The sequence below is a fragment of the Oxyura jamaicensis genome, chromosome 5 (assembly GCF_011077185.1).
Source record: "Oxyura jamaicensis isolate SHBP4307 breed ruddy duck chromosome 5, BPBGC_Ojam_1.0, whole genome shotgun sequence".
Lineage (NCBI taxonomy): Eukaryota > Metazoa > Chordata > Aves > Anseriformes > Anatidae > Oxyura > Oxyura jamaicensis.
The window spans coordinates 20906898-20933408 of record NC_048897.1 but is presented as its reverse complement, the minus strand read 5'-3'; the positions used below and the strand labels follow the sequence as shown (position 1 = coordinate 20933408).

At 36.7% G+C, this 26511-nt stretch overlaps 1 protein-coding gene across 4 annotated transcripts in view; it reads left to right on the top strand.

The window, feature by feature from the left end:
- Positions 1-26511, top strand: part of STARD9 (StAR related lipid transfer domain containing 9) — a 108475-nt gene that overhangs the window by 46944 nt on the left and 35020 nt on the right. For all 4 annotated transcript variants that reach the window (XM_035328088.1, XM_035328087.1, XM_035328089.1 and 1 more), the window contains exons 4-20: positions 1655-1771; positions 3757-3789; positions 3876-3937; positions 4544-4656; positions 9055-9124; positions 11649-11721; positions 12653-12720; positions 13964-14061; positions 14274-14471; positions 14875-14972; positions 16652-16729; positions 17579-17653; positions 18376-18555; positions 22591-22642; positions 23550-23687; positions 24400-24482; positions 25538-25641. In XM_035328088.1, the coding sequence (XP_035183979.1) occupies positions 1655-1771; positions 3757-3789; positions 3876-3937; positions 4544-4656; positions 9055-9124; positions 11649-11721; positions 12653-12720; positions 13964-14061; positions 14274-14471; positions 14875-14972; positions 16652-16729; positions 17579-17653; positions 18376-18555; positions 22591-22642; positions 23550-23687; positions 24400-24482; positions 25538-25641 (1640 nt within the window). The remainder of the gene's footprint in view (positions 1-1654; positions 1772-3756; positions 3790-3875; positions 3938-4543; positions 4657-9054; positions 9125-11648; positions 11722-12652; positions 12721-13963; positions 14062-14273; positions 14472-14874; positions 14973-16651; positions 16730-17578; positions 17654-18375; positions 18556-22590; positions 22643-23549; positions 23688-24399; positions 24483-25537; positions 25642-26511) is intronic.

The following is a 26511-nucleotide window of genomic DNA, read 5'->3' as shown; positions in this document are numbered from 1 at the left end:
GTAAAACCACCACACATGGGAACATCATCAAGAAATTAATAAGAAAATAGGATAGCCTGTGGTGATCAGGCATGGGGCTCAGTCAGACAAGCGTACTGATCTGCTGCTTATGTGAGACCAGCCACTTCTGCGCACCTTTTCCTCCCGTCTGCTTCCCTTAAACTTTCCTTAATAAGCTTTTCGTAGCCCTGCAGCCATGCCTCAAGTATCCCTAATCTTTCTGTTCTTCTTGTTTCCCCTGGCTTGTTGCTTAGCAAGTCCAGCTTGGCCCTCTCCAAAGCTACACATCAGTTTCTTGGCGATCCATTAGAGACTGACTGGGGACTGTCTCTGCCTCTGTTGGCCCTTGTCTAGTCTGTGTCTGTATGTTTTGTTTATGACTTTCAGTGTTACTTATGACTCTCTTTGAATTAAGAAGGTCCTTGATCTGATAAAATGAAGCAGATGCTCCCACATTCTACGTACCTTTACGTGTATAGGCAGGGGTAGTCGAATTCTTCAAATGGGGATGTCATTGATTGTTCAGATGAAAATTAGCTTCTTGTCTCAGTTTGAGTTGAAGTACAGTCTGAAAATAAAAGTCTCAGGAGGGGGATTTAAATCTCTTCTGGACAGTTTCGATGGAGTGGTGATATCTATGAAGTTCATTTTTCTGTTGAATTGTATATCAAATTAATACATTTATCTGTCTGGTGGAGAACCAAATGGCCTGGTAACGGAAATCCTATGCATCATTCTATATACCTTAGCTAGGTTCTTGTGTGAATGGCAAAATCATTAATACTTGCAACATTTCTTTTGAAAGGCTAATGCTGTGTTCAGGGCTTGGCGGTCTGCCATTGATCCAATGTGCACTTCCTAGAAAACTTTGCCAGGTGTCCCTTCAGCTGGTCTGTGGGAAGGCTTTGATGTTCTGAGAACATGGCCACGATTTGGGGCAGCTGTGTCTCTGAAAAGGAGAGGGAAAGCAGAATCAACTATTATCCCAGCCTTGCAGTGTGGGTAGCCTAGCTGTCACAGCCCAACTTCTGCAGCCGCGGTGAGACCAATGTGAGGTTTGGAAGCCACTGAGGCTGATTTGGTAGTAGCCATACCTGGCCCTGCGTTACAAGCAGCAGAAGGCATGTCACTGTCTGTGTGTGATGAACAGAAATGCATTTTAACGTTTGGTGGCGTTGCTTACTGACCAAATGGGTCAGAAAGAAGCATTGCCTGGGTGAGGTATAGCTTGCAGACTGTGGGTTAGACTTTGGTTTTGCCCTGTAATTGTCTTGTCTAATGCTCCTATTTATGTCATTGCTGCAAAGAGATGCTTTTCTGCTAGGCTTATACTGAGGGCTATAAAAATATGTGTGGGTGGGGAAAGAAGATCTTCAAGAATTTAAGTCTCTTATTTTAATCATAAAATAAGAGAAGGCAGGCAGGAAGTCACAGTTAAACAGTGCTCAGTTTGTGCTTGGCGTACCAATGTCTGGGTGATCTGATGGGTGAATGCTGGACACATAACATTGTGCCTCATTAATTAGAAATACGGATGCTATGAAGTTCGTTGTTCATATGGTGTTATTAAAGCTGAAAGCTCCACAAGTAATGCAGAATGTTTCTAGGGAGGTATGTTACTCATGGACTGTTCTGTCTCTATTGGTCTTTCCAGGTGTTCCAGGACCTTGGCACTTCTGTGTTGTCAGGTGCATTTAGAGGATACAACATCTGCCTTTTTGCATATGGGCAAACAGGCTCAGGAAAAACTTACACAATGATGGGAACACCTGTGAGTTATACCATTTGTTTTACACTTAGGGCTGAGGGTGGGATGTAGAAACATTGTTTTATTCTTAAATTGTGATAATGGTGCTGGTTTAGCAGAATGCTCATGTTTTTTCTTGGTGTTTTTATATATAAAATAAGAGGCAAGCATTTACACTTAAGTAAATAACGTAGCATCAGCTAAAAAAATAGTGAATGTAGTGGTGTTGAAATATTTTTTATTTCTTTATTTTACTGTGTGTGAAACTTATTGCTGGCTTAGAAGACAGAAGTATTTCTTCTCATGGATTTTTTTGGCAATCTTAGCCATGCTGAAATTAAGTTACGTTCACAAATAAATCTGGATACAATTCAAAGGAATACTTTTATAACAAGCTTCATTACCTACTTGAGACATTTATCTGTTGCAGAAGCTATACTTTGGCCTGTGGAAACTAATATTTGCTTTACCTCCAGATTTGAAATGAATTGAATAGTGTTTTTAAAAAGTGTTGCATTTTAAGGCACTTGGCTACCAGGAACCAGTTACGGTGCCCTTTACCCATGGTACTCATTTTGATGGGAGTCAGTTGAGGAATACCTGTGTTTGGCTGCAATGCAAGGCAATTTGATCTCTGTCCATAAATATTATTGGTTGTTGGTTAAGTGTGAATTGCCTGTTAAAAGGAGAAATTCTATTTAATGTTTTTTTCTAGAGTGGGCAGCTAATTACTTCCCTTATGCTAATTCAATTTATAAAGTGAAATACGAATAAAATTTGTTCAAGCTCCAGAGATACAAAAAGACTGTTCTGGCATGGTTTGTGCTTTTGACAACAGTTTGGGTTTATTTATTTATTTTTAACCCACAGACATCACCAATTGGATTTTGTCAGATCATGACCTGATTCTCTGTTTTGTTTTAAATCAAGCTTAACTCCGTGAAATGTTAAAATAAAAGTTAATGAGAGATAAACTAGGCCATTTGTATTAAATTATTTTGAAAATATTTTAGCAATTCAGAATAGCCAACTCTTGAAATTATCATTCTTTCTTTCTAAGAAAATTGCCAGGTCATTGTGTTTCTTAGATATTTCTGACTTAGAAAGTGATTCGTTTCTCTAATGAAATCCTGCTTTGATTTAATCTTCCGTAATGTGCATTCACTTTGAAACAGTGATCGTAACTAGGAAGAACCAAGTGTTTGGTCTAAACTGAACTTTTGTCTGTGGTAGTATATTTATTTAAGGAATCTGGAATTTCTCTGTACCTCCAACCCTCTTCAAGCTTACCCTCTAAAAGCCTTTCATGCTCTTCAGCAAGAAGATTCCATCTAAGCCTGAGATTCTCTCTCACAGGGTGTTGCAGTCACCAAATAGTGAGCAATCATGTCAGAACACTGATTCAGTGCTGTGTAGCCTGTTGAGGCAAATTTTAAATTGGATAGCTTGAGTGTTTTTAGCAGCCTGTAACTTCTCTCTGACAGACCAGATTTATAACTCTAGAACAGAAAGTTCTATGATGCCATAGCACAAAATAAAATAAGTAGAATAAGGAAAAATAAAATATCAGTAACTAACCAAACTAGTCTGTATTGTCCTGGCTTTATCTATGTTGAAATACCCCTGACAAAGGCATGCCCAGTGTCTTTACATCAAACAGTGCTTGGATTTAATCCAAGAAGTCTCTAAATTTCTTATTGATGCTGTGTAAGTTGCTCTAAAATAACTCTTACTATGAGAAGCATTTTCATTGAAGCTAAGACAGGTGACGTTTCACAGCGCACTAGTCCCATGCTAGATGCTTCAGCTGGAATAGTAAGACATTGCCATGCTGTTCTGACCTGCAATACAGAGTGGTTTGTGTTGTAATCTACCATACAGTCATAACCTCAGTGCTGTGCCATGATTCTGTCCTTTTCTTATTATTTGTTTTTTATTTAAAAATTCATTCTGCAACAATGATAGCAAATACATTGTTTCATTTTTTGTGTGTGTGTTGTTATTTGAAGGCATCCATTGGGCTGACACCTCGTATATGTGAGGTATGTATTTTTTAGTTCACTTGCAATTGTTTAAGCTGTTAGGTTTGCTTGATGGATTTAAAATGTACATCAACTTGTTTGTGCAGGGCCTCTTTTCAAGGAAAGATGATTACTCAGACCAGACAGCATCTTGCAGAGTAAAGGTCAGGTAAGTTTGTCATCATTTTGGGAATCCTATGGATGCTTTCAAAAATACATTCCTGTAGTCATATAAAGCAAAGACTGGTTTATTTTGTTTCTGTTTTCTCAGATAATAATTGTTTCGGAACAAGGGGGAGAACACAGGGGAATGATAAGAAAGTGTTGGTGTTAGTTTTCCATCTCAGTATAGATCTGTTTTTTGTGTAGACAGCTAAATTTACTTCCTGTTTAACTCCTAAATTTGAGCCATAGTTCTCCATATGGTTCTCCATTCCATTCTTATTCATGGTTTCCATTGGCTTTATTCAGCACTACATTTGGAAACTTGAGGATTTGAGCTTACTAGTGTTAAAAAAGCAGATTTTGTGAATTTTTAAATTGCTTGATGCCTCTTGCTTCTTGGAAGTTTGCTACTCTTACTTCTTTCAACATGTACTGTGTAAGAAGGAGCAGTAACAGAGATAATGAATTAATTAACTTTGTCGTGAATGTCAATGCAAGATTTAGATAGTTACACTAAGTATATTCTTGTTGATTTTTTGTTTGTTTGTTTGTTGTGTGTGTGTGTTTTTCCAGTTGTGTGCACTTAACATTACATTTCTTTGCTTTTCAGTTTTCTAGAAATATATAATGAGCGCGTCCGAGATTTGCTAAAACAGTCGGACCACAAGAAACCTTACACACTCAGAGTCAGAGAACACCCTGAAACAGGACCATATGTTCAAGGTGAGAGTGGCCTTCACGACTAGCATCAGAAATGTATGTAAATGTGTATCAAGTCTTTAAGTATCGCATATGTTCCTTTCCTGACCCTAATTGTTTCCACTCTTCCACAGTTACTTTCCTCAAACATTTTTCTAGCTAGTATGAACATATATAATATTCTGAAGGCTTTGCCTCTGTTCTCCTGCACTGTTCATACAGTGGACTGTATATCCTGCACTGTTCTGTTTGTCTTTCCAGGTGTAGGTCATGTATGAGCCACAGTGTTTTGCTTTTGTTATTTCAAATCTAACTCGAGCAAGAGATCCACCAACATCCACTCTAAATGGGTTGTACAGACCAGCCTAAGGTCCCTATAATACCTGTTTCAGTCCTTGGCAGCAGTATATTTGTAAAATAATAATAATAAAAAAGTAGGTGCTTGATGTTCCAGACTGCACCATAAGAAGCAGTATCTGTATCAGTAAAAAACAGTAACTGTATTTCCCAAATGAGAACACAATATGTTTAATTTCCGTTCTTAAGACTCAAAAGGCACAGGATGGGTAATGTAAGTCAGTTATACAAACAACAACATCCCATACTTTTTAACTCAGACTTGCTACAACAGTCCCTCAGGTGTCTTTGTGTTTTCTAGGGAATCATACCTTTCAAATCAGGTGACAGAAGAGAATGGATGAAAACAAAAGTAATTTATTTTTCCATTTCAGATGTCTGTCTGATTTTTAGTTCTTCTCCCATAATTTTTATACTTCCAGTTCATTTCTGCTTTTGATTGGTACCTTCTCTTCAGGGTCTTGCATAGCTTTAAATTGGAATTTGGCCTCTGTTGCTTTATAAATTACCACTGATGTAAAATTTGCCTACTACATTGCAGTTTATCTGACCAATGTCTGAAAAAAGTCTTGTATCTCAAAATCAGTGCACCAGTGCAAAACCATACAGAGTACCTTTACTGTTGAGATCAGAAGGAAGAACTTTTTCTGAACTGTGGCAAATTTGTTCAGAAACCAAATGTACGCATTTCCTTTTCTGCCCGCCTTGTCTCTGCAGTGTGCAGAATTCCGAACTTGCCTCTGGTATCAGAGTCTCTGCAAGTGCTTGGCTGGCCACCAATGGTTAGTAACACCTGGGAGGTATACATTTAATATGCAAAATGTGTATCTCACAGAATTTCATTGGTTCTATCACATGAGATCAAATACTGCTTGGTTCTGTCCTTTAAATATATAGTTAGTTTCTGTTCATTTTGTAAATTCTTTTTTTTCCCTCCTGGTTCAGTTGTCTCCTGTTTTTCTTTATGACTTCATTAAATGTTATATTGTTTTCCCCACTTCAGAGACTGAAGCTGAGATATGACAATAGATAGGGTAATTTGTTTGAGTCAGGGATTGAATGGCCACCTGCAGTATCAGTAACAGTACATCTAACAGTTGACGGTTGTTACCGATTTCTCTCAAAATTTGAAATGCATTTGGGAAGGGTTTAACTTACATGGTCCTATACACAAGAGACTGTCTGGCATTCTGGTCATTTCAGCTGTGCTTTCCCAGCACATCAGCATCCTGTTTGAGGAGAGTTGGAAAATAGATGAATTGATGGTCTCATTAGTATGGTGAACTTATCATTCTTTGAAAAGCAGATCCATAGACATTTGGCCTTTATTGAGGCCTTTCCAAGATTCTCTTTCTACCTGCTTGTTATCAGAGAACATTATTGTTGGTGGAGTACAGATACTAATTATTTTCTTTTCGCAGCTGCTCATTCACCACACAAGAAAAGGTCTTTAAACTGCTTCCTTCCTTGGCAATTTCCATGCCTTTTCTCAGGACTGTATCTCCAGTGATTCCTTGGCTACGTATAATGGAGTTTCCTTGTTTCAAAAGTAAATGAAGTTATAGCTTCTGCCAATGGGCTGGCTTGCCTTTTGTCCCTATTTTGTCTTCATATGGAAACTTCCAGTCCAAGTTTGTCATTTCTATTCCAGTTCTGATTTTTGTTTCATCTCATTTTGCCCCTTTTGAATAAGGGCTTACTACTTTTACCCAGAATTTTTAGTTGTGTCCAACAGTTGTATGTTAGAGTACTAAAATATCCTGTAAGACTTTCCTTTTGATTAGATTTTGTAGTTTTGTAGTATAAGGAAAAAGGATAATGGAAAAAGGTTAACTTAAATAATACCAATTTGTTAAGGACTAGCATCTGTACTTGCATCATATTTCTTGCAAGCTATCAGCAATTGTAAGGTTTGCAGACTTTGATGAGGTGCTCTCCAGTGTACTGATAGCGTGTCAGTCATGTGGTTGGTGTCGATATCCAGAGTACAGTTTGCACTTGGATGAAGAACAGGCAGAGGAAAATCAGAATTTAACCCTTTTAAGGATGCTTAGTTGCTCTGATATTTGCATTGTCTCAGGCAATGTATTTTCCACTTGCAAGCTCAGTCAGGAAGTCCCAGCTCTGAACACTAAGTATTTTGAATAGTTTCCCGTCCATCGTTTTTCCACGTAAGGACTGTGAGATTGTAGCCTTTAAAATGCTAAAAGTGTTCCAGTGCTTAAAATTGGAATCGTTTCAAACTTCTCCCTCACAGATGGTTGCACTGTTAAGGAATCAGCCTCTCTTAAATCAGGAAATGATGCAATCTATTTTGTTTCTGAGACGGATTTCTGGGGGAGATTCTGTCTTACTCTGAGACAAATTTCTATATGAGCAAGAGGTTTTGATCTTTCTGTTGGACTTGAAGATGACCTTTCTTTCTCCACCACCCCCCAAAAAAAACTTTGTTCCTTCTCAAGCAATATTTACAATTTTAATTTACCTTATTGAAAAACAAAATGTTTTAGAACTCTGTGTTAGATTCAGTATTCCATTACTTATGGAAATGTGGATAGGCAACAATTTCTTCCATGCTTTCATTATATAAATTATTTTTATTCAGTTAAGTAAAAGCCTGAAAAATGGTAGGGGAAAACAATATATGATGGTTTCCATATTCTGAGTTTTGAAGATCCCAGAACTATGGGAAAAATAAGGCCTCTTTCTCAATGGAAAATGTGATGACTTCTGGATTTATTCTATTGGAAAGCAACACTGGAGAGCAGAAGAAAAGCTGTTCTTTGAAAATTATCCTATCCTTTGTGTGTGTGCAAGTATGTGAGGAGCTTTTTTGAAGTGTGGTTGATTCATTTTTTTTTCTTCATGTCAGGAATTTATTCTTATTCTTTAACAATTATCTTTGGCTTAGATTTTGCTTTCATTTAAAGCTATGTAAGCTGTTCACATCTAAGGATGGACTCTGACAATGTCAAAAATGCCCATTTCATTCTTGTTGAATTCTATGTTCATCTTGGCTCGGGTTCTAGCAGTACATAAGTTGTTTGATCCAAATAAATTACATTTTTTTTTCAGTATTCTGCCTTCATTCACACTTCTGTGGTCTGCAATAAAACAAAACCTGAATCAGTGCAGTCATGAGGAAAAAAAAGTATCCCTGGACTGTATGAAGACTTTCTTCACAACTTGTGTTTTTTTTTTTAGGAGCAACTGCAGTACAAATGATAACTAATCACCACCATAAAATGCAAATGAGGCACATTAAACCAGAATTATGTGAAATACAAGCCTGTTGAAATTAATTCTGTGTGTCTGCTAGAATTTGCATATTGTAAGGTGCTGGAAATGCCACTACAGCATAGCAGTGTGCTGCCCTCCACTGGGGCCATGTTAGTCACAACGACCCCTCTGATTCAGTTGGCTCTGCAATGCAGTATTGCTTTCATTTGTTTTCTCTGTGTTTGTTTTTTTTTTTAATCCTAAAAATAAAATCAAATACAGAATATACTGAAAGCAGAAGATGTAAAAAGGCCAAGTGTTTCATATTTGAGTACCCTCTGGAGAGAACAGTGTGAAGACTCCTCAGTGTTGCAGACTCAAACATAGTTAAATAAATGGTAAATTTTCACAGTAGATGGTTCCCAATTCTGTTAGTCATGTGAGCAGAACCATTATTTGGAGGCAGTGACCAAATGCTTCTTTACTGGTTGTGAACCCAATTAGTACCAATGACGTAGCTGACAATTTCTTATGGAGCTGCAGTAATACATTTTTTTGAATACCATTGTTCTACAGACAGGTTGTAAAAGGTCTGTACTTTGAAGGTACAAGGCTTTTTTATACTGATGTCACTGCGTCTGAAAGGTGTACTGCTATATTTTATTTTTTTAAATCGTAACTGTAGTTGAGCAACTACTTGTAGAACAGGCTGGTGTCTCAGCAGAATATTGTTATGCTCCTGATGTTGGATGAATTGTTATTATTATTTCCCAGTGATTAAAAAGATGAACTGATTGAAACTTCCTGAGAAAAATATGCATTTAACTCTTTTATAATCTTTGGCAGGATTATCTCAACATTTAGTTACAGACTACAAGCAAGTTGTAGAACTTCTTGAAGAGGGAATAGCTAAAAGGTATTGTCTAAAACAAACCATCTTTATTTAACACTTCTTTCACCATATTTTGATTTCATTGTTGTTTGTTTTACATCCAGTGTTGCCAATGATGTGATGTGATGTTGCCAATGATGTGACTGTGATGCAATGTAAGAGGAGATGTGTGATGCTACATATCCTCATATTATCCACAGTAACCGTTACAAGGACTCGTGAAGTTGTTGTTTAACACATTTCTCACATTTCTTCATAACTGAACCCGTGCTGACTTACCCACAATATTCTGCCATCTGTCTGGAATAAAAAATGCATGCCAGGAAAATGTTTTGTTGTAAACAGGCTTTATTTCTTCTCCACTTCCTCATGATGCTTTAGACTGCATAGCTTTCAACTCATTTGTTAGGTTAACTTAATGATGTATAACAGCTGAAAAGATAGTGTATTTGTTTTATAATTATCTGTTAGAATTTTATAGTTTTGTTGTTGTTCTTACTCCAAATCACAAACATCTACTAGGACAGAAGTGTGGGAATTGGCATACCAGTGAAATTGACAGTTTTGGCTCTCATTAGTCAAGATTTTTGTTTGTTTGTTTTACTTTTTTTTTTCTTACAGGCAACTTTGGACATCAATACAATTGCCATTAAAGTGATAGAAAAGGGTATCATTTGAAATGACCCTCCAAAACCAAATCACAGTTCCGAGATACAAATTATTTCTTATCATAAGAAGATGTTAGAATATCAGATGTTGAGATGTTAGAATATCAGCGGTGCTGTGAAGTAAATAAAAACTAAGCTGTATTATCATAAAAACATAGAATATACAGCAGGATTAAGTTTTGCTGCTTCTGCTTTTAGTGATCAATAGATGTACCTCTATGATAAGAAGGGAGTTTTTCAGAATAACTGCAATATTCCAGTCTGTCTGCTTGTATTGTCCAACAGTGGTCTCATTGCTGAGGAAACAGAAGATCCAGAGAAAACAAAATCAGAATTTCAATATTTTGTGTGTAGGTTTCTTTGATGCTGAATTTTTAAATGAAATGAAATATTCTGCTTAGTATTTATTAGCACATTATAAATGCAATCAAGTTAATTTTAAGCATCTGTAGTCTGGCATATGCTGCCACGTGTAAATGAGCAAGCTCTTACAGGGGATCGCAGTTGTCTCACATGGCTGTAGGCAGGAGAGGAGCTGGTGGGGCATGATGGCCTGGAGGTTTATATAGGAAAGATCACACCCCTGCATATGGGTGGTGCCTTTCACTTTTGCTTTATAAACTTCAGTGCTGTTCCCCTGTATTCTGTGCCCCTTGTAGAACTGTTTGCTGTTTTCTGCCCTTTACCTAATTGTTTGTCTTCCTCCTCCAAGATCGTGGAGATTAGTTCACCTTCTTCTGCTTCCTCAGTTTAAGCTCATTTATAGTTAGATGCACTAGACTGCTTGTAGCTTTTGGCAGTGCCTGGTCACATATCTATGAAGTTGTAGAAAGCAGGGGGCAACAGGTAACAGAGTTCTGCTTTTGGCCTCCTGTGGTAGGCACACAGCTGCTGCACTCTACTGTGTTTTATTTTTGCAGTACTCTGATAGCTGGGCTCAAAACAAAGACATGGTCCCATAGTCATTGTTTCTGTTACTTAAAGTATCTGCTCTTGTCAATGGTAAGATGAACAAAACTGATGCTGAAGGTTGCACATGTAACTGATAATCAATAATGAGTAATTTTGTCTTCAAGAGACACTCCAAGAGTGACAAAGGAAAGGATCTGTGACCTGGCTTCAGCCATAGGCAAAACCTTTCTTTCTTTGCGTTTGTCCAAACAAGGACAAGAAGGACAAGAAAACAAGAACTTAAAGGAAAGTAGAATTTCCAAAAGTTTGTTACAGAGTGGAAGAGTGCCACTGTTGCTGCTCCTCCTGCATCTGATACCTGCTAGCCAGAATGCATGGGACAGAGGGCTAGAGGCTGAGGTCTCACCTGTCCATATGGGAAAGGCAAGCAAGTGCTACACAAGTGAATCACAATATTCATTTGGTACTTGTAGGCTTGCTAATCTCACTGGCCTCTTCTAATGGTGTAAAACTGCTGCAACAGCCCTGTGACAGAAGAAATACCCAAAGGTGGTATAGGAGGCTTTTTGGATCCTTTGAAGGGTTAAGAAATAAAAATGAGAACAATATGGAGAAAAAAGTATTGGGCCAGCACATTCAGTGATGTCTGGGGTGAGCTGTGTGAGGCTATGACTGTCTGTACTTCTTTGCGGTGTTCTACCCTAGTGCAACCCCTTATGCCTGTACTGCAAGACACTTTGGGATATTTCTTCAGAGTGCTGCTGGAGGGCTAAACCACCTCTAACTTCACTGTTGGTTTCTATCCCTCAGCTCCTGTGTCTGTGTGGTCAGATCCAAGAGTGCAGCATACCATATTATCAAATTTTCACATTCCTTCATCTGCATCAACTCTGCTCTGTTTATTTGTTCTTTGTCTGAATATAGGGGAATAAGCCTTATGTAACTGAATAGTTTGCTCTTCTTTCTAGAATCACAGCAGCTACACATATCCACAATGCCAGCAGCAGATCCCATGCTATCTTCACCATCCACTATACTCAGGTTAGCCAAAAACAATCCAACTTCCTTTTCACTCTAAAAAAAACATTGATCAATGTGTTGAGCATTGTTTATTCGTCACTGTTTTGTGCTGTTTGTAATAATCTCAGTAGAAACTGTTACTGATTTCCTTTGGATCACACTGCAGATGTATTACCCTTCCTACACTGCCTGATGTGTTAAGTGTTTACGGAAGTATTCTTGTTTCTTTATGCAAGCTTATAATTAGCGGTGATGCCAAAGACTTGCTGTAAAAAGAAATGTTTAAAGCTTTACCCAGCCCTTTGAAATGCATTATCCCTTGTTAGGATGCTGTGAAAATGATCTGTGGATATGTTTGAGGTTATGTTTTGTCGCACTCATTTAGGATCCTTAACTGAAGTAGATGTAGCATTAGTTTAATGCCAAAGTTTTGTATCTATTCAGCATTTCAGATGTGCTCATCTCTTTAGCATTTGGCATCCAGTCCTCTCAGAGACAATGCACCCTTTCTCTGGAGGAATTACATCCTTCCCTGGCAGGGAAGTCTTTCAGTGATCCAATAGACCTTTTCTATCTCACACTTCTAACATCCTGTAATCACAGAACATTTGGGGATATTTTTCAGCAGTTTCACAAAAGACCTTTGGAATACATTAGCGGAAAATAACTGTGCAAGATCTACGAGAGAGGCTTTCACAGTCGCTAGGCAGTAAAGTTTTTTTTGATTTTGTTTTTGTTTTTTCAAGAGGAAATCCATGTAAGAGAGTAGTTTCTCTGTCAGCTGAGAAAGCTGTTGAGCTAATGGTTTGAACATGGCCAGTAAGTCAAGGTCACAAAAAAGGCAGTGACAGAGTCAGAAGTGCAAATCAATTTTAAACAAAAGAGGTCACCTATTTTATTGTCATTAATGAATTAGGAGGAATAATCTTCCTTATTTATGTTTTTTCTTCAGGCTATATTAGAGAACAATCTCCCCTCTGAAATTGCAAGCAAGATCAATTTAGTGGACCTTGCAGGCAGGTAATAATAATACACCAAATGGCAAAAAAGATAACTTTATCTGAAGAGGCTGTAGTACTGCCTTAAAATATGAAATTTAATATTTTAAAACTTCAATAACACAACAGTAAGTCCATCTTTTGTATATGGTAACAAGGAATATTGAGCTAATACTGTCTCTGTCATCCATTCTTCTGGATTGGGTACTGGATTTCATTGGGGAAAGAAATTCCTGTGTCCTAAGGTACAATACTCTGCTATTGCAAACATTTAATGTAATTCCACTTAACCTTGTATCCTTTTTGAGTGTTTTTTTTTTTTTTTCCCCCAGTAGCTATTAGTGGAATTACCAGATCTGAGCTTGAAAATAATAAAAATGAGTGTATTTTTTATGGCTGCCTAGCATGGGAAAATATTCTTATCTTTCTACTTAATTTGTTTGTGTTTCAAAAGCTCCTAAGTCTCTGATCTTAGTTATACTTTTCAATGAGGAACCGGAGGAATGGTTTTAAATTGCAAGAGGGGAGATTTAGATGAGGTGTAAGGAGGAAATTCTTTACTGAGAGGATAGTGAAGCAGTTGAACAGGTTGCCCAGAGAAGTTGTGGATGCCCCATCCTTGGAAGTTTTCAAGGCCAGGTTGGATGGGGTGTTGAGCAACCTGATCTCGTGGGAGGTGTCCCTGCCCATGGCACAGGGATGGGAACTAGATGATCTTTTAGGTCCCATCCAACTTAAGCCCCGGTCTATGATACACTTCTATGATACCATACATGTGGTTATGCTGGATATGAAAGAGAACATTAGGATAGAAGTTGTGCTGAAGAGTTGTAGAGCAGTTGGAAAACATGACATTTTTCCTTCTCAAGAATGTAAATCCCTGTGCATATCTGAACAGAGAAAGTAGTAATGAGGGGATGTATAAATTTTTGCACTGAGCCCTTAAGGGTTGTGTAACATATGATGTCTTTTAGTTGGAACCCCTGCTAAACTTTGGTTGCCCAGTTCAGGCTTGAATTTATGTTCTGGTGGGTCTTAAGCAGCATTTTGTTCCAGTGGCCTTTTCTGATGATTGTTTGGACTTCTGAACCAGAAAGCGGTATTTCATGTAAAGTGTTCAAAATGTGTTTTTTTAATTGTACACTTTGCTATTTCTGTTTTCTTGTGTGTAAGGAAAATGTGTGATGTTTTCATGTTGACTGTGTGTTAATACTTAAACCTTTTCATTTGGTTTGCATTGTCTTTCCCATGCTTGTGTGCTTCAGTGAAAGAGCTGATCCCAGCTACTGTAAAGATCGAATTACAGAAGGTGCCAATATTAATAAATCATTGGTTACACTTGGAATTGTCATCTCCACTTTAGGTAAGTGCACAGTAGTTCTTTACATTCAAGGGTAGCGATAAAAGCATAGGACTCAACCACAATGCTCTATAGCTTAATCTTTACACTTACAATAAAAAGCTGAACAGAACAGCTGTGTGCCTTCATAAACTGTAATGACGTTTAAGAAAATTAAGTAGTCATGACAGAAAAAGATAACTCATTTCCTGAGCTCTGTTGCATTTCTCCTTCAGCACAAAATTCACAGATGTTCAGCAGCTGCCAGAGCATAAACACCCTAACAAGCGAAGGGGAGAGCAGTCATATGGATAGCCCTTCCATGGCCAGTGGCAGTGTCAGACGGCCGGCTTATATCCCATATCGTGACTCCATCCTCACCTGGCTTTTGAAGGACAGTCTGGGGGGCAACTCCAAGACCATCATGATTGCCAGTGAGTGTGATTTCTTTTCATTGTTTTCATTTTGCACTACATTACTCCCCTGAAATACATCTGGTGCAAAGTCAGCTGTATCACTTAGAGTCTGACCTTGTAAAGATTTTCATAAATACTTCATAGGATACATCAGGAAATAAAAAGGTAAAAAGGTGTGCTGATTGGTCATGAAATTAAGTATAAGAGTCTTTTCCAATGTCACAGTTTTGATTTAATGTGATTTACTCACTTATAAATACAAACTTGAAAAGTCATTTTCTGTGAGCTTGATGAATCCCTAAGGATATTTTGGGTTTTGTTTTAAAAAGAAGTCAAACTGAAAAACATCCCCATTCTTGAAGTGTTTGGTTAAACTGATTACTTCTTTTAAATAAAATCATTGTTTGCTTTCTATCTGTAGCTATTTCTCCTGCCAGCTCCAGCTACAATGAGACCATGAGTACCTTGAGATATGCTTCAAATGCCAAAAATATTATTAACAAGCCCAGAGTGAATGAGGTGAGGCCTCATGAGGTTCTGCTTTTCATTCTTGTTCAGTTTTGTTGTGTGTATTCTTTAAGCTTTATTCAGTATACCTATTCTCTAAAATTCATACTTCTCTCTCATGCTAGCTGGAGCAAAATGGGAGACTGGGTATAACAGAAATTATTTGATTCCTTGCCACTTACATAATTTAGAATTTCACACATTTTTTACATTCTTCATATCTGTTCCATCAGTTTCCATCTTTCTTCCCTTTGAATTGCTGTGACATGCATGTTCACCCTATGTCTTTATCCTAAATATTGTTGGAGTTACAAATCTCTTACATTATTCACTACTATTTAATGTATTAATACAAATGTGGAACTTTACAGCCCTTCCTTCAGGCATGTTAAAGGAACAATGTTAAGGTTGCAAAGTCAAGAATTCAAAAATTTTGCCAGGCTTGAGGTAGCCTATGTAGTCTCAATTTGTCTTCTTTTCAGTATACAACATGATGAAGCTTTTAAATACATGAGAAGAATTTTTGCCACAGAACCATAGCTTAATTCTTCGCACAGAATATCCAGGGGTGAACTCTGACTGTATGGTACATTCATCTCTTTGATTGTGCAGGAGTCCTACACAGACTGCACAAGTTAAAACGTGGCAGGGTGTAAAGGAAGAGTCTGATGCTGCCTTGGAGAACTGAATGCTGTCTCTGCCCCTGTGTGACTCAGCCAACCTTGTATATTTACTACACTAAAATTCTTTAGGTCTGTGTTTTCTAAAAGCATTATCCTGTATTTTTTCTGTATACCATGAATTTCAAAGACATGACTTCTGTGCAGAAGTTCTATTTGTTCAGCTCCCTGAGTTAGAATCTGTTTCCATTCTCTGTTTAAAGAGTGCCTTATAACTAGTTTTTAGTCAGCACTAGTAGCAGTAATAGTCTGCTTTTCACAGCAGTAGTCTCAACTCTGACAGGCCACATGCAAGTAAATACGTTCCTCCTGCCTCAGCCTCCTGTTTCATAGAGTCTCTCAGCCTCCCAGCTTGTTTCCCCACTGCTCTTTCACGCAATCTGTACTAGCCACTTAACTCCATCCCTTCAGGTAGCTGCCTTCTTCCCCTCACAGCAAACTGAACCGAGTTAAATTGTCACTGACAGCATAGAGACAATTATCCTAAACTGTCTGCAAAAAGCTTGTTTCCATCAACTGCCTATGCAGCGATACTTACTCGGAAAGTGAGGGAAACGCCTCCACACAAGCAGGCAGGAACTACTTTGCGAATCAGTTTTAAGGTTTTTTTAATACTGTGGTTGGAGATGTTCTGACTTAGTCTCCTGTAGCTTGATTTTCTCCTGTGCATGACAGAAACAGCAATGTTTTCTGATGTGATGGGGCAGTTTTGAAAATACATATATAAAAATACTGACGTGTCTATTGTCACAATGGGAATATATTACGGCAAATCTGTGTTCAAAAAATATTTGGGACAAAGTTTACTGGAAAAGAAAACCTATCAAAGATGGGAAACGCTGACCTCGGAGCAGTACGCCACGGAGTCTGTAGCAGAGTAGAAGAGGGAGTATTGTTGTGAGCTTCCTTGTTCTCATCTCTTCTGGGCTCTCAGAACAGCTCAGCATAGCTTTCTTTAGCTAGAATTATTTTAACAGTGTTTTTTCCAATATCTGTGTCTCGATGTTTCAGGATGCAAATGTAAGACTGATTAGAGAACTGCGAGAAGAAATTGACAGATTGAAAACTATGCTGATAAGCTTTGAACTGGTATGTAGGAACACTTCCCAGCATGAGTTTTAATGGCATTTTAGGTAGCTACAGTAACTTAGTTTCATCTAATCTGTTTATCTTTCCATATTTATTGTATCTGGAGGAAAATTAAATAGTTTGTTATTTTAAATTAAATTAAATATATGCATCATTTCCTGATAATTAATAAGGCTAACTGCATTTTGGACGTTTCTTCATTTTCTGGCGTTATGTTGATAATCCTGAAGTATAAGCACTTGTGTGATGATTAGAAAGGATTTCCTTGCTGTCTTTCATAGAGTTGGCTGGCTTTGTTATGCATTGATATCAATACCTTGAAATAGAAATATTTGTTTGTAGGGATACACAAGCACCAAGACAGCAGAGTGTCAATCGTTGTAATTTCCCTAGCAGTTTGTTGCATTCCTCCTTCCCCAAAAAAGTGAACTAGTAGATCTCAACAGTAGTTTGCAGGTTTCAGCATGCCTGCACACTCTGATCCTCCAAAAGAGGTTATGAGTGTTTCTGAGTCTTCACAATACAGCTGTCACTCTTTATGTCTTTGCCTTTGGAATAACATCATCTTGGCTTTCCAGGCCACAGGGAGTATGTTCTACTGAAAGACACTGGAACCACAATCCAGGATTTATTTACACAGAAATCTCTCTGTTAATGCACTTTCACCAGTTTTCCCCCCAAACTTGCATGCAATAGTTAGAGAGGAGTAGGCAGCATTGCATGTCTATTTTTTTTTTTTTGTCTTCCCTTCTCCTGAATTCACCTTGAAATCTTGGAGATTGAAAGAACGTGCTTGCCAGTTGTTAATAAAGAAACTAACACAGATCTCTGTGACTGTTGTTTGTACAGAGGAATTCTAGTCCTTCTTGGAGTGATGACAGGGATGGAAATTTGACCGAGCTGGTTCTTCAGAATGAGATGAAGGTGAGTATGATCTGCATGCTGCTGTAACCCTATTCCATTCCACAGGGCTGGGAAGGATAGCACTGCCACAGTTCTGAAATAACAATGAAAATGTGTTTGCCCTAATCCTTTCATGTTTGCTCTGAATATGTAGGAATTTGCCATCTTCAATGCATGTTGCATGTTCTGTAGGAATTTGTGGTGAAAGTCTTTTGTGTCACTAATGGGGTGCTGTCCATTGCATATTACTAAGTCTGCACAATCCATTTCTAGTTTGAAAGCTGTCTATCACAGTAATTCATTATATGACTCCTTTGTCTTCCAAGTTTAAACTCCTCCAATTTATTTAAAGGAAACTATTGCACAGTCACCAAATTATTATGAAGATTTAGTCATCAGTGATGTGGAAAGGTTTTTGAGATCCTGGTTTTAAGATTTGCTTAAGCTTCTCAGGACAGGAAAAATAAGTAGTTAGCATGATCATACCTCTTTCTGATATTTTGGGAATTAGTATTCAATGTATTAGCCTGCTTCACTAGGTAGCAGCACAGGTTTAACTTATTTTTGTTGCCATAGAAATGTTCTACAATTAGAAATACACCCGCACTGCAACTGGTGAAAAAAAATTATATACAGTAAATGGAAAACTATGCTATTTTTTTTTTCTTCTGAAGAAATTTATGTATGAGAAAAATTCAACTACTTATTAAATGAAAGAGTTTTTCCTCCTGTTCTCATTTAAGATTGAGCAACTGACCAAAGACTGGACAAGTAAGTGGATGGACAGGAAGGCCATCATGGAAGAATACAGTGTGGACATCAACAAAGAAAAAGCTGGAGTAACAATAGATTCCAGTTTACCTCATCTAATGGCCATGGATGATGATATCCTCAGCACAGGAGTGGTGCTGTATCATCTCAGGGTGAGATATTGCCACTTATCTTGTTTTTCCTTTAAATTTCAAAACGTGTTTTATTTGGAAAAAAAAAAAAAAAAGTATACAAGTATGGTTAAGGTGGCTTTACAACAATAGCTAACAAAAAGCAAAGGCCACAATCCACAAAAAGAATAAATACATAGGTGAAAGGAGAACAGTAGCAGAAAAGGACAGATGAGAATGGAGGAGGCAGACAAGAATTCATATATGGAATAATAACTTCACCTCTTATGAATGCCTGTGCAAACTATTTGATAATGTGTAGTAAGCAAAGTGAAATACCCTAATTCAGAATTAGTAGATTGTTCACAAAGCAGGTATGTATCTGTATAAAGGTAAAGGATGGTGCTTAAAGTGTACCAGATTTACTGGTCTAGATTTTAGTAGGTACTTGTATACTTGAGACTGGAATATTTGTATATTTGTAGATCAAGCACAAACGTAATCTTTGACTAGACCAATTTGGCAGTGAATTCTGTTTATTGCTATTTTCACTTTATCAGGTGCACCAAATAGATTCCAGATGTGTAACATGAATGATACTTACTTGTAATCCTATTTGAGTGGATATTTTCAGGGTCAGGTGGAAGTCCTGGCTTCATAAAAAATGCTTTGCTGTGTAGCTGCTCATTTAAGGAATTGTTATCACTAAGAAATTTTCATAGTGTCACATGTGTATTACTCTGGGTTGTGGCTTAAGATGTGAGGGCCAGGTCAGCTCAGTTTCAGGGGATTTGTTTTAGTCAGGGCTAAGTAAGGGCTAAGCTGGGCTGGTTGTGTTTTTTTGTTTGTTTGTTTGTTTGTGTGTTTTTTTTTATGTTGTTTAAATGAATGGAAGTTACAAAAATATTGATGTTGTTTTAACATAAAAAGAATGATGGATGGGCACCTATTCAGAGATACACTTATTAGCAAACAATGTATGAAATGAAGTTGTCTTGTGAAATTGATCTTGTTGTGCATCTGTCTACTAATAAAATATCTTAATCCAAATCTAGATTCTATGCCACTTGATGCAGTTTTGGGATGCTGTATTTTTTTTTTCCTCTTAAAAAGTAGCAACAGATATTTGAAACAGAAATCACAGTATTTTTTATTACACTGAAAGAGAAACCTAACTAATTTGTCTTATGTCAGCACAAAGAAATTGTACCAGGTAATAATTAGGAACCAAATAATAACACCTTGCACTGATCAACATGCTTAAAATTTACTTCTCCATCCTACATTAACATGAAATAGTAGTTTAAAGTAACAGCTGCAATTTAAGTAGTTTAAAGTAACGGCTGCAATTTAAATGCTTTTCCATTATGTGTAAGTGTGGAAACAGTAAATATTTTTACATAGTAATTTTAACAACACCTAAAGTAAAGATACTAATTTTAATGGATAAGCCTAGTTTGAAGAGTCACCTTCCGAAGTCATTAGCCAGTGTCTCTGTCAGACTGACATCTTTGTCTCCTCTTTCTTTGCCTCCAGATGCTGCCTTTTCTTTTCTTTGTGCTTTGCATCTTTTAGACTCTGGTGTCTATTACCTTCATCTGATCAGCAAGAAGGTAAAACACTAGCAGTTCCTTACATATTAGGAATTTAATGTATTACAGCACTTTACTTTGTACTTCTTGAGAGAAGCAGCCTTCAGATCATGTAAAGCAGACATTGTGTTACTCTTTTATTCTCTCGTTATTCCATAATGTTAATTCCATTAATCAATGCTGTGCTGGTTCTTAATGAACCTTTCTTTCTTAGCTGCTATTCATTTTTTCTGGCTTTTATTAACAAAAATAAGTATTTTTCCTATAGCCTAACTGACCTTAAAAATAAGGATTTGTTGGTAAAATTTTAGATGACTTTCTCTTTTTTCCACAAACTTTTCTGTAAAGTAGAGTACTCCAAAAACTGAAGGGGGAAGTAATCTCCCACTTTATGCTTCTCTAAAGTGCTTTGGAAATTCTACCCTTAGTCAGGAAACATTGCCAGAAGAGAGAAACAACATAAAATTACTTGCAGTTATGAAGATGTCCCTCAGTATATTAAGGTGAGGTTATGCAGTCATTTGTTCTGAAACATCTCTCTCAATTTTTAGGTAGAATATTCAATAGTAATTAGGAAAGAGTATGAGTATTTAAATTATTAGCTCAGTTAATAGCATTTGAAAAAGTAATTTGAAATGGGTCTTGTTTATGGCTAATTCTGCTTTGTTTTTGTCTTTAATGAGTTAGTTTGCTTGCGTGCTATCTGCACCATTGCTCTTAGCTGCAGTTTTCAGTTGTACCTAATCTCATCCAGATTCATTCCACTAATTGTGATGCATTTAACTATTGTGAATTTCATGAGCAACCATAATATACTTTTCTGAATTACCAGAAGGTTATTTCAGCATATTGGAAAAAAACTTATTTGGTATTATAATAACTATCTCCTTCCTTAGTCAATAAGAAAATTGATTAAGAGGTGTTCTGGGAGTTAATTTATTTCTCTTTGTGTAAAATATGCGGTGCTAACTCACTTGGTTTCGTGAAGTGAGTCAAAAGCCAAATGGATCATAAGTTTTCTATAAGTTGTGGCCAAGGCAGGTGTCTATTTTGTGGTTAAGTCCACTGACTGTTAACCTGACATGTATCTTGATAATACCCCAAAGCAGGGGCACTGGGCACAATGCAGCCTTCAGCTTCTCCAGCAAGGGAGGAGGTCTCAGCAGGGTTTGCAGCTGAGGGCTCTGTTAGTTCGTTCACTTCCCCACTGTTCAGAGTACCAAGCTCTGTGAGGAGCTGAAAGGTAATTCTTCCCTTTCCCTCAAATGCAAGAAATGAGTATGATTCACCCATAATTATCTATAACTGCGTCATCCTCCCTTTTCCCAGTTTTGAGGCTTCCAATGATTACTTCTTACTTATTTTTAAATCTAGGCTACAATATGCTTGGAGCAGAAAGCATATTCAATTTATTCTCATAAGAATATAAAAATCAAGTAGCTTAATGACCATAATTAATTATAATATTACTTGCAGAGTTGTCACTAAAATTGTTTCAAGAGTGCAAAAATAATCTATATTTATAACAATCAAGTATAGTATCTCATCAGGGCTGGGAAATGGTCTTCCTCTGTTTTCCTGAGGAGAAAGATAGAACCAGTAATGTAACATAATAGACAAGTGGTAAATTCATTGCCTTTACTGGTAGTAAATTCTCATAGAATTGATTAAATGACACTGTTCTATTGATATTTGCACTTTTGTTCCTGTGTGGTCCTTTTCTGTGAAGCTATTTAATGTTCAAGTTTAGGAACATGTCCATATGCCATAATCACCGAGAAGACTCTTTATAAATGTCATTTATGTTTTGGAAAAAAGTTCACCTTTAGGTAGTTACTTTGAAGAATTCACATTCTCTGACATGCTTGCCTTGTTAAATAGGAATTCAGTTACTTTTATATCTTGATTTTATTGTGAAAAAAATCATTAACTGAATAGTCATTTTGTGACCTCTTTCCTCATGCATGAGTACTTATTTTTAAAAAGAATTATCTCATTTCTGCAAACAACAAATCTCAGTGTAAAAGTTCAAAGCATCAGGACACGTGTTCACATTTAAAATATTTGTCGCGAGCACGTTCCAGAAGTCATCTACTGAGGATTACTCCATCTACTGGTTTTGTAACAGAAGCTGCTATAGCTGCAGGATAAGAAGTAATTGCATTTCTGTGTGGGGCAGCAGGATGAAGTAGTACAAAGTAGTATCTACAGTTTGCTCTAAACAGTCCAAACATTCAGAAGTGATATATTTCAAGTATTTGCTAAGTTTCTGTACATCTAATCCTCATATAGAATTAAGGATATATTATTTTATTTATACATATATAGCATATATACACATATATAAAATATATAAATATATCTATTATGTATAAAGCATATATATATATATATAAAACATATATATATATATATGCTTTTTGTATCTTTATATAGAATTCATCTTCAGTAACTGACTTTTATATTAGTTGTTTTCTTGTTTTAGGAAGGAACAACCAAAATTGGAAGGAGTGATTCAGACCAAGATCAAGACATTGGTAAGAGAATGATATTACAGATTATTTTATGATATGGGCAGATCAAAGCAAGTGGTTTACATTCATTTGTGTAATAGCTAGGTAATGTTTTTTTGTCATCTCTCTTTATAGAAGAAGGTAAGGAGAGAAGAATAATTACATAAGTTGGCTAAACTATTTATTTTTTTGTTGCTGTCTGAAGTAAAAAAAAAATCAATGAAAGTGATTGAAGTCTCTGTAGAATTTTATTTATGCTTGTGAAATGCTGTGTTAGAGTTAGAAATATCTATGTCCAACATCCAAATCCTGGTATGTTCTGTCATAAACTAATGTTACACAGGTCATCAGGTTACATTCAAAATGTTGTTAACTCTCCTTGGACACACAATATTTTACATATAAAATCTAAATGATTCAGAATATTTATTATTTAATTTCATTTTTAGCCTTAATTTACATAGTCAGAATCTGAAGAGCTACAAATGATACTAGAGTGTGAAACTTTCTACAGAAATTGGAAAATCTGGAATCTCTGCTTTGGTTAATTCTGTTAAGTTTGGCTGATTGATTTGTTTGTTTATTTTCTTCCAATGGATTAGCAAAATATAAACAATGAATGCCATAATAGCAATAAGGAAATTCAGCACAATAGAAGAATTTATGCTTCAGTTTATAAGTCAGAAAGTAGCTTATACTTTAAAAGAGAATTCCAGTTTCAGTCAAGTTTTGTTGTTGTTGTTGTTTTTCTGTGAGTTGGTACTGGGCTAACAAAGACAACAATTTGCAGCTCTCATTCTGCAAGTGAAATAGTTCTTTGAAGTATGAAGTATGCAGTCATAGGATAAAACTGCGTGGTACTGCATTCTGAGGAAAACAGTGTGAACCCAACTCCTTCAACAGATGAAATAAAATGAACTATACATTGTAGTTTTGCAGGGGCGTTGGATTGAAAAAGACCATTGTGTGATAGACAACATCTGTGGGATTGTAACCTTGCGACCAGTTCAGGGCGCACGCTGCACTGTGAACGGATGCGAAGTCACTGGATCATGTCGTCTATCGCAAGGTAAGGCTTGCTTTTCCTGTGTGTGATGCATTGTATTCAACCTATTTCTGGCATTTAGAGATAAGAATTTACCAAGCTTATGCAGCTCTGAGAAATGCACCTTTCAATTTCCTGCAGCTGTCTAGCACTACAGAGTTTGAGCTATAGCTGTAGCTTCCAGACTGGTACAAGCAAATGAACCTACCCACAGAAAGCAAAAATGAAGACAAAGGTGAAGGGATATTAAGATGCCTTTTGGCAGCAGTAGTCTGTATCATTCTGAAAAGTGAAGATCTGTAGTCAGAGTAGTGCTGTGGAGATTCGGCTCCAAGCCAGCAGATCTCTGGTTGGTCTTAAGGCAGTTATGTAATATGGTTGAAATGACCTCCAGCACTAGCCATGGTCTTTAGTATGAACAGGCAATTTACTGTTATGTTGGATTTGCAGAGGACCCCAAGATTTGTTTGTTTGGATGGTGTCATTACAGAATGATAGCAGTGATATTCCACAGTGGCAAATTTTAAAAATAGTCCTCTGCTCTGTGACTGTCAGAAAGCTGTTGGTCAGAAGAATATCTTTTTTTTTTTTTTTTTTTTCTTTAAGAGGCTATTCTATAGTGGTTTGAATGCACAGTAGTTTGTACACAGCAGTTTAGAAACCTATATATTTAGGGCACTAACTGCTTGGTACATTGTGTCTCTGTTGTAGATTTCTAATTAATTTTTGTTTACAGGGGCCCTTGTTGTCCTTGGCAAGTCTCATAAGTTTAGATTCAATCACCCAGCAGAAGCTGCTGTCTTAAGGCAAAGAAGATCAGTAAGTTCTGAGGATTTGTATTTCTCTGTCCTAATTCTTTATTGATTTTCCCTATTAATTTCCATCTTAAAAGCCAGCCTGGTATAGATAATATTTCTTAATGTCATCATATTCTCTTGTTTCATTTCCTCCGTCTAATGGTCTGTAATGACACTAAACCTTTTGTGTGAGGATAATATTGCTTCTTTCAGATGTGCTTAGCAAACGGTGATGCAGATCCCCTGAATAATTCAGTGTTTCCTATTTCTAGTCATGACGAAAGTGGGATTGAAACAGAAAGGCAGAAGGCTGCAATGAAAAGACCAATTAAGAGTCTTTTCACATTTGATAATTTTCTTAATTATCGTCTATATACTGTCATTTCACCATCCTAAATGATGTTTACTATCAGAAATGGAAAATTTACAGCATTAGCTTCTTGAGTGTTGTTAGCCCTGAAAGCTTTTAATTGTTACATACATCAGTAATAGATGAAATATTTATTGATATGTTGGTCACAGGAACTAACTACTGCAGGATGTTATTTGGTCAGCTATTTTAATAATGTTTCAAAAAATAAAAATAACACATAATTCTTAAAAAGACCATCCTATATAGCTCAAAAAGCTACCTTAAAAATGTATGTTTTCTGATTTAGAACATAACCATTTTAACAACTGATATTGGCAAGAAACTTCCTTTTAAAACAGATTTTCACATGGTAACATTCAGTACTTTCTGCTCAAATGTCCTTTCGTACTCACCTTCGTAGCTGAAATAAGGGCTTAACTTCCATTTGCTTTCATCCTTTATTTCTTGATTAATATAACATGCAGTACATTAAAACAACTACAAAAAAAGTGTACTCAGTAACAAATTAATAGTTTTGCAAATTACTAAAGACTAAGCAGAACCATGTGATTTTGAATTCACGTGAGAGAGATTATTATGCGTATCCTGCATATTATACAGCATTGCGTACAGCAGTTAGCAGCAACAGTGTTATTGCTAAGTTGAAAGTTCCTAGGCTGCTGTGATATTTTTTTGTTCCCGTTCTTGTGTTGTGTGTTTTGTAGATTAATGATATCCCACCCATTCTGAGCTGTAGAGCTTTGGACTGGCTCAACTTGGATGGAAGTTGCACCCATTCTCCTCATTATATCCTTTCTTCCCTAGAAAAGTAAGTTTAAAAAAAAAAAAAAAGAAAAAGAACAAAACTTTTTCTCTTGTGGGACAATGTCTGAGGACAGGACTTCAATAACACAGAACTGATTTGTATTTAAAATAAATCCCATCACGTTTCCAACTGTTCAAAATCAAAGTGTCCAGGAAAAGGCATTAGCCAACCGATTAATTTTGAAATATTATGATATTCCAGCAATAAATTTCAAAATTATTTATTGATGCACAACGAATATCGATGCTCAATCAAGAAAATGCCTTGGTCAAGACTGTCAGGCAGCCTTAATTCAGTACACATCCACATCTGTGTTATAGCTGTTTTGATTTACAAGCTAATCTATAACTTTTGCAATATTATTACTTCAGTGCACAGAATGGACTTCTCTAGTTATGAATCAGGATTTAGCCAACATAATTATCAGTTCAGTTTCCCTGCTAATTGTTGTGAAAATCAGAAGATCTTTTTGCTCGTAAATTCCCTGCCACTCAGGTCCATATTGAGCCCTTCATCTCAGAGGGCTGTTGTGATTCTCTTTTATTTACTGCTCAGTTTAAAAAAAAAAAGAAAAAAAGGCATAGACTGCTTCCAAAGTGTTGAAGAGCTGCTCATATCCACAATGTTTAATGTATGCTTTTAATGAGAGAGGCTTCCTGAAAGAAGAGAGGATTGGTGTGAAGAAGACAGTGATTAATGTATATCAGGGAAATGAATTAAGGTATCTCCTGTGTTTCAGTTTGTAATATTAACAGAATATAGGAGAACTAAATGTAATTGGGTTCTTTTTCTCTTTTAATTCCTCTCAGCCTGGCACATTCAATTGACCTGTCAGTCAAAGGCAAGAAACAGCCATCTTCTCATTCATATCTG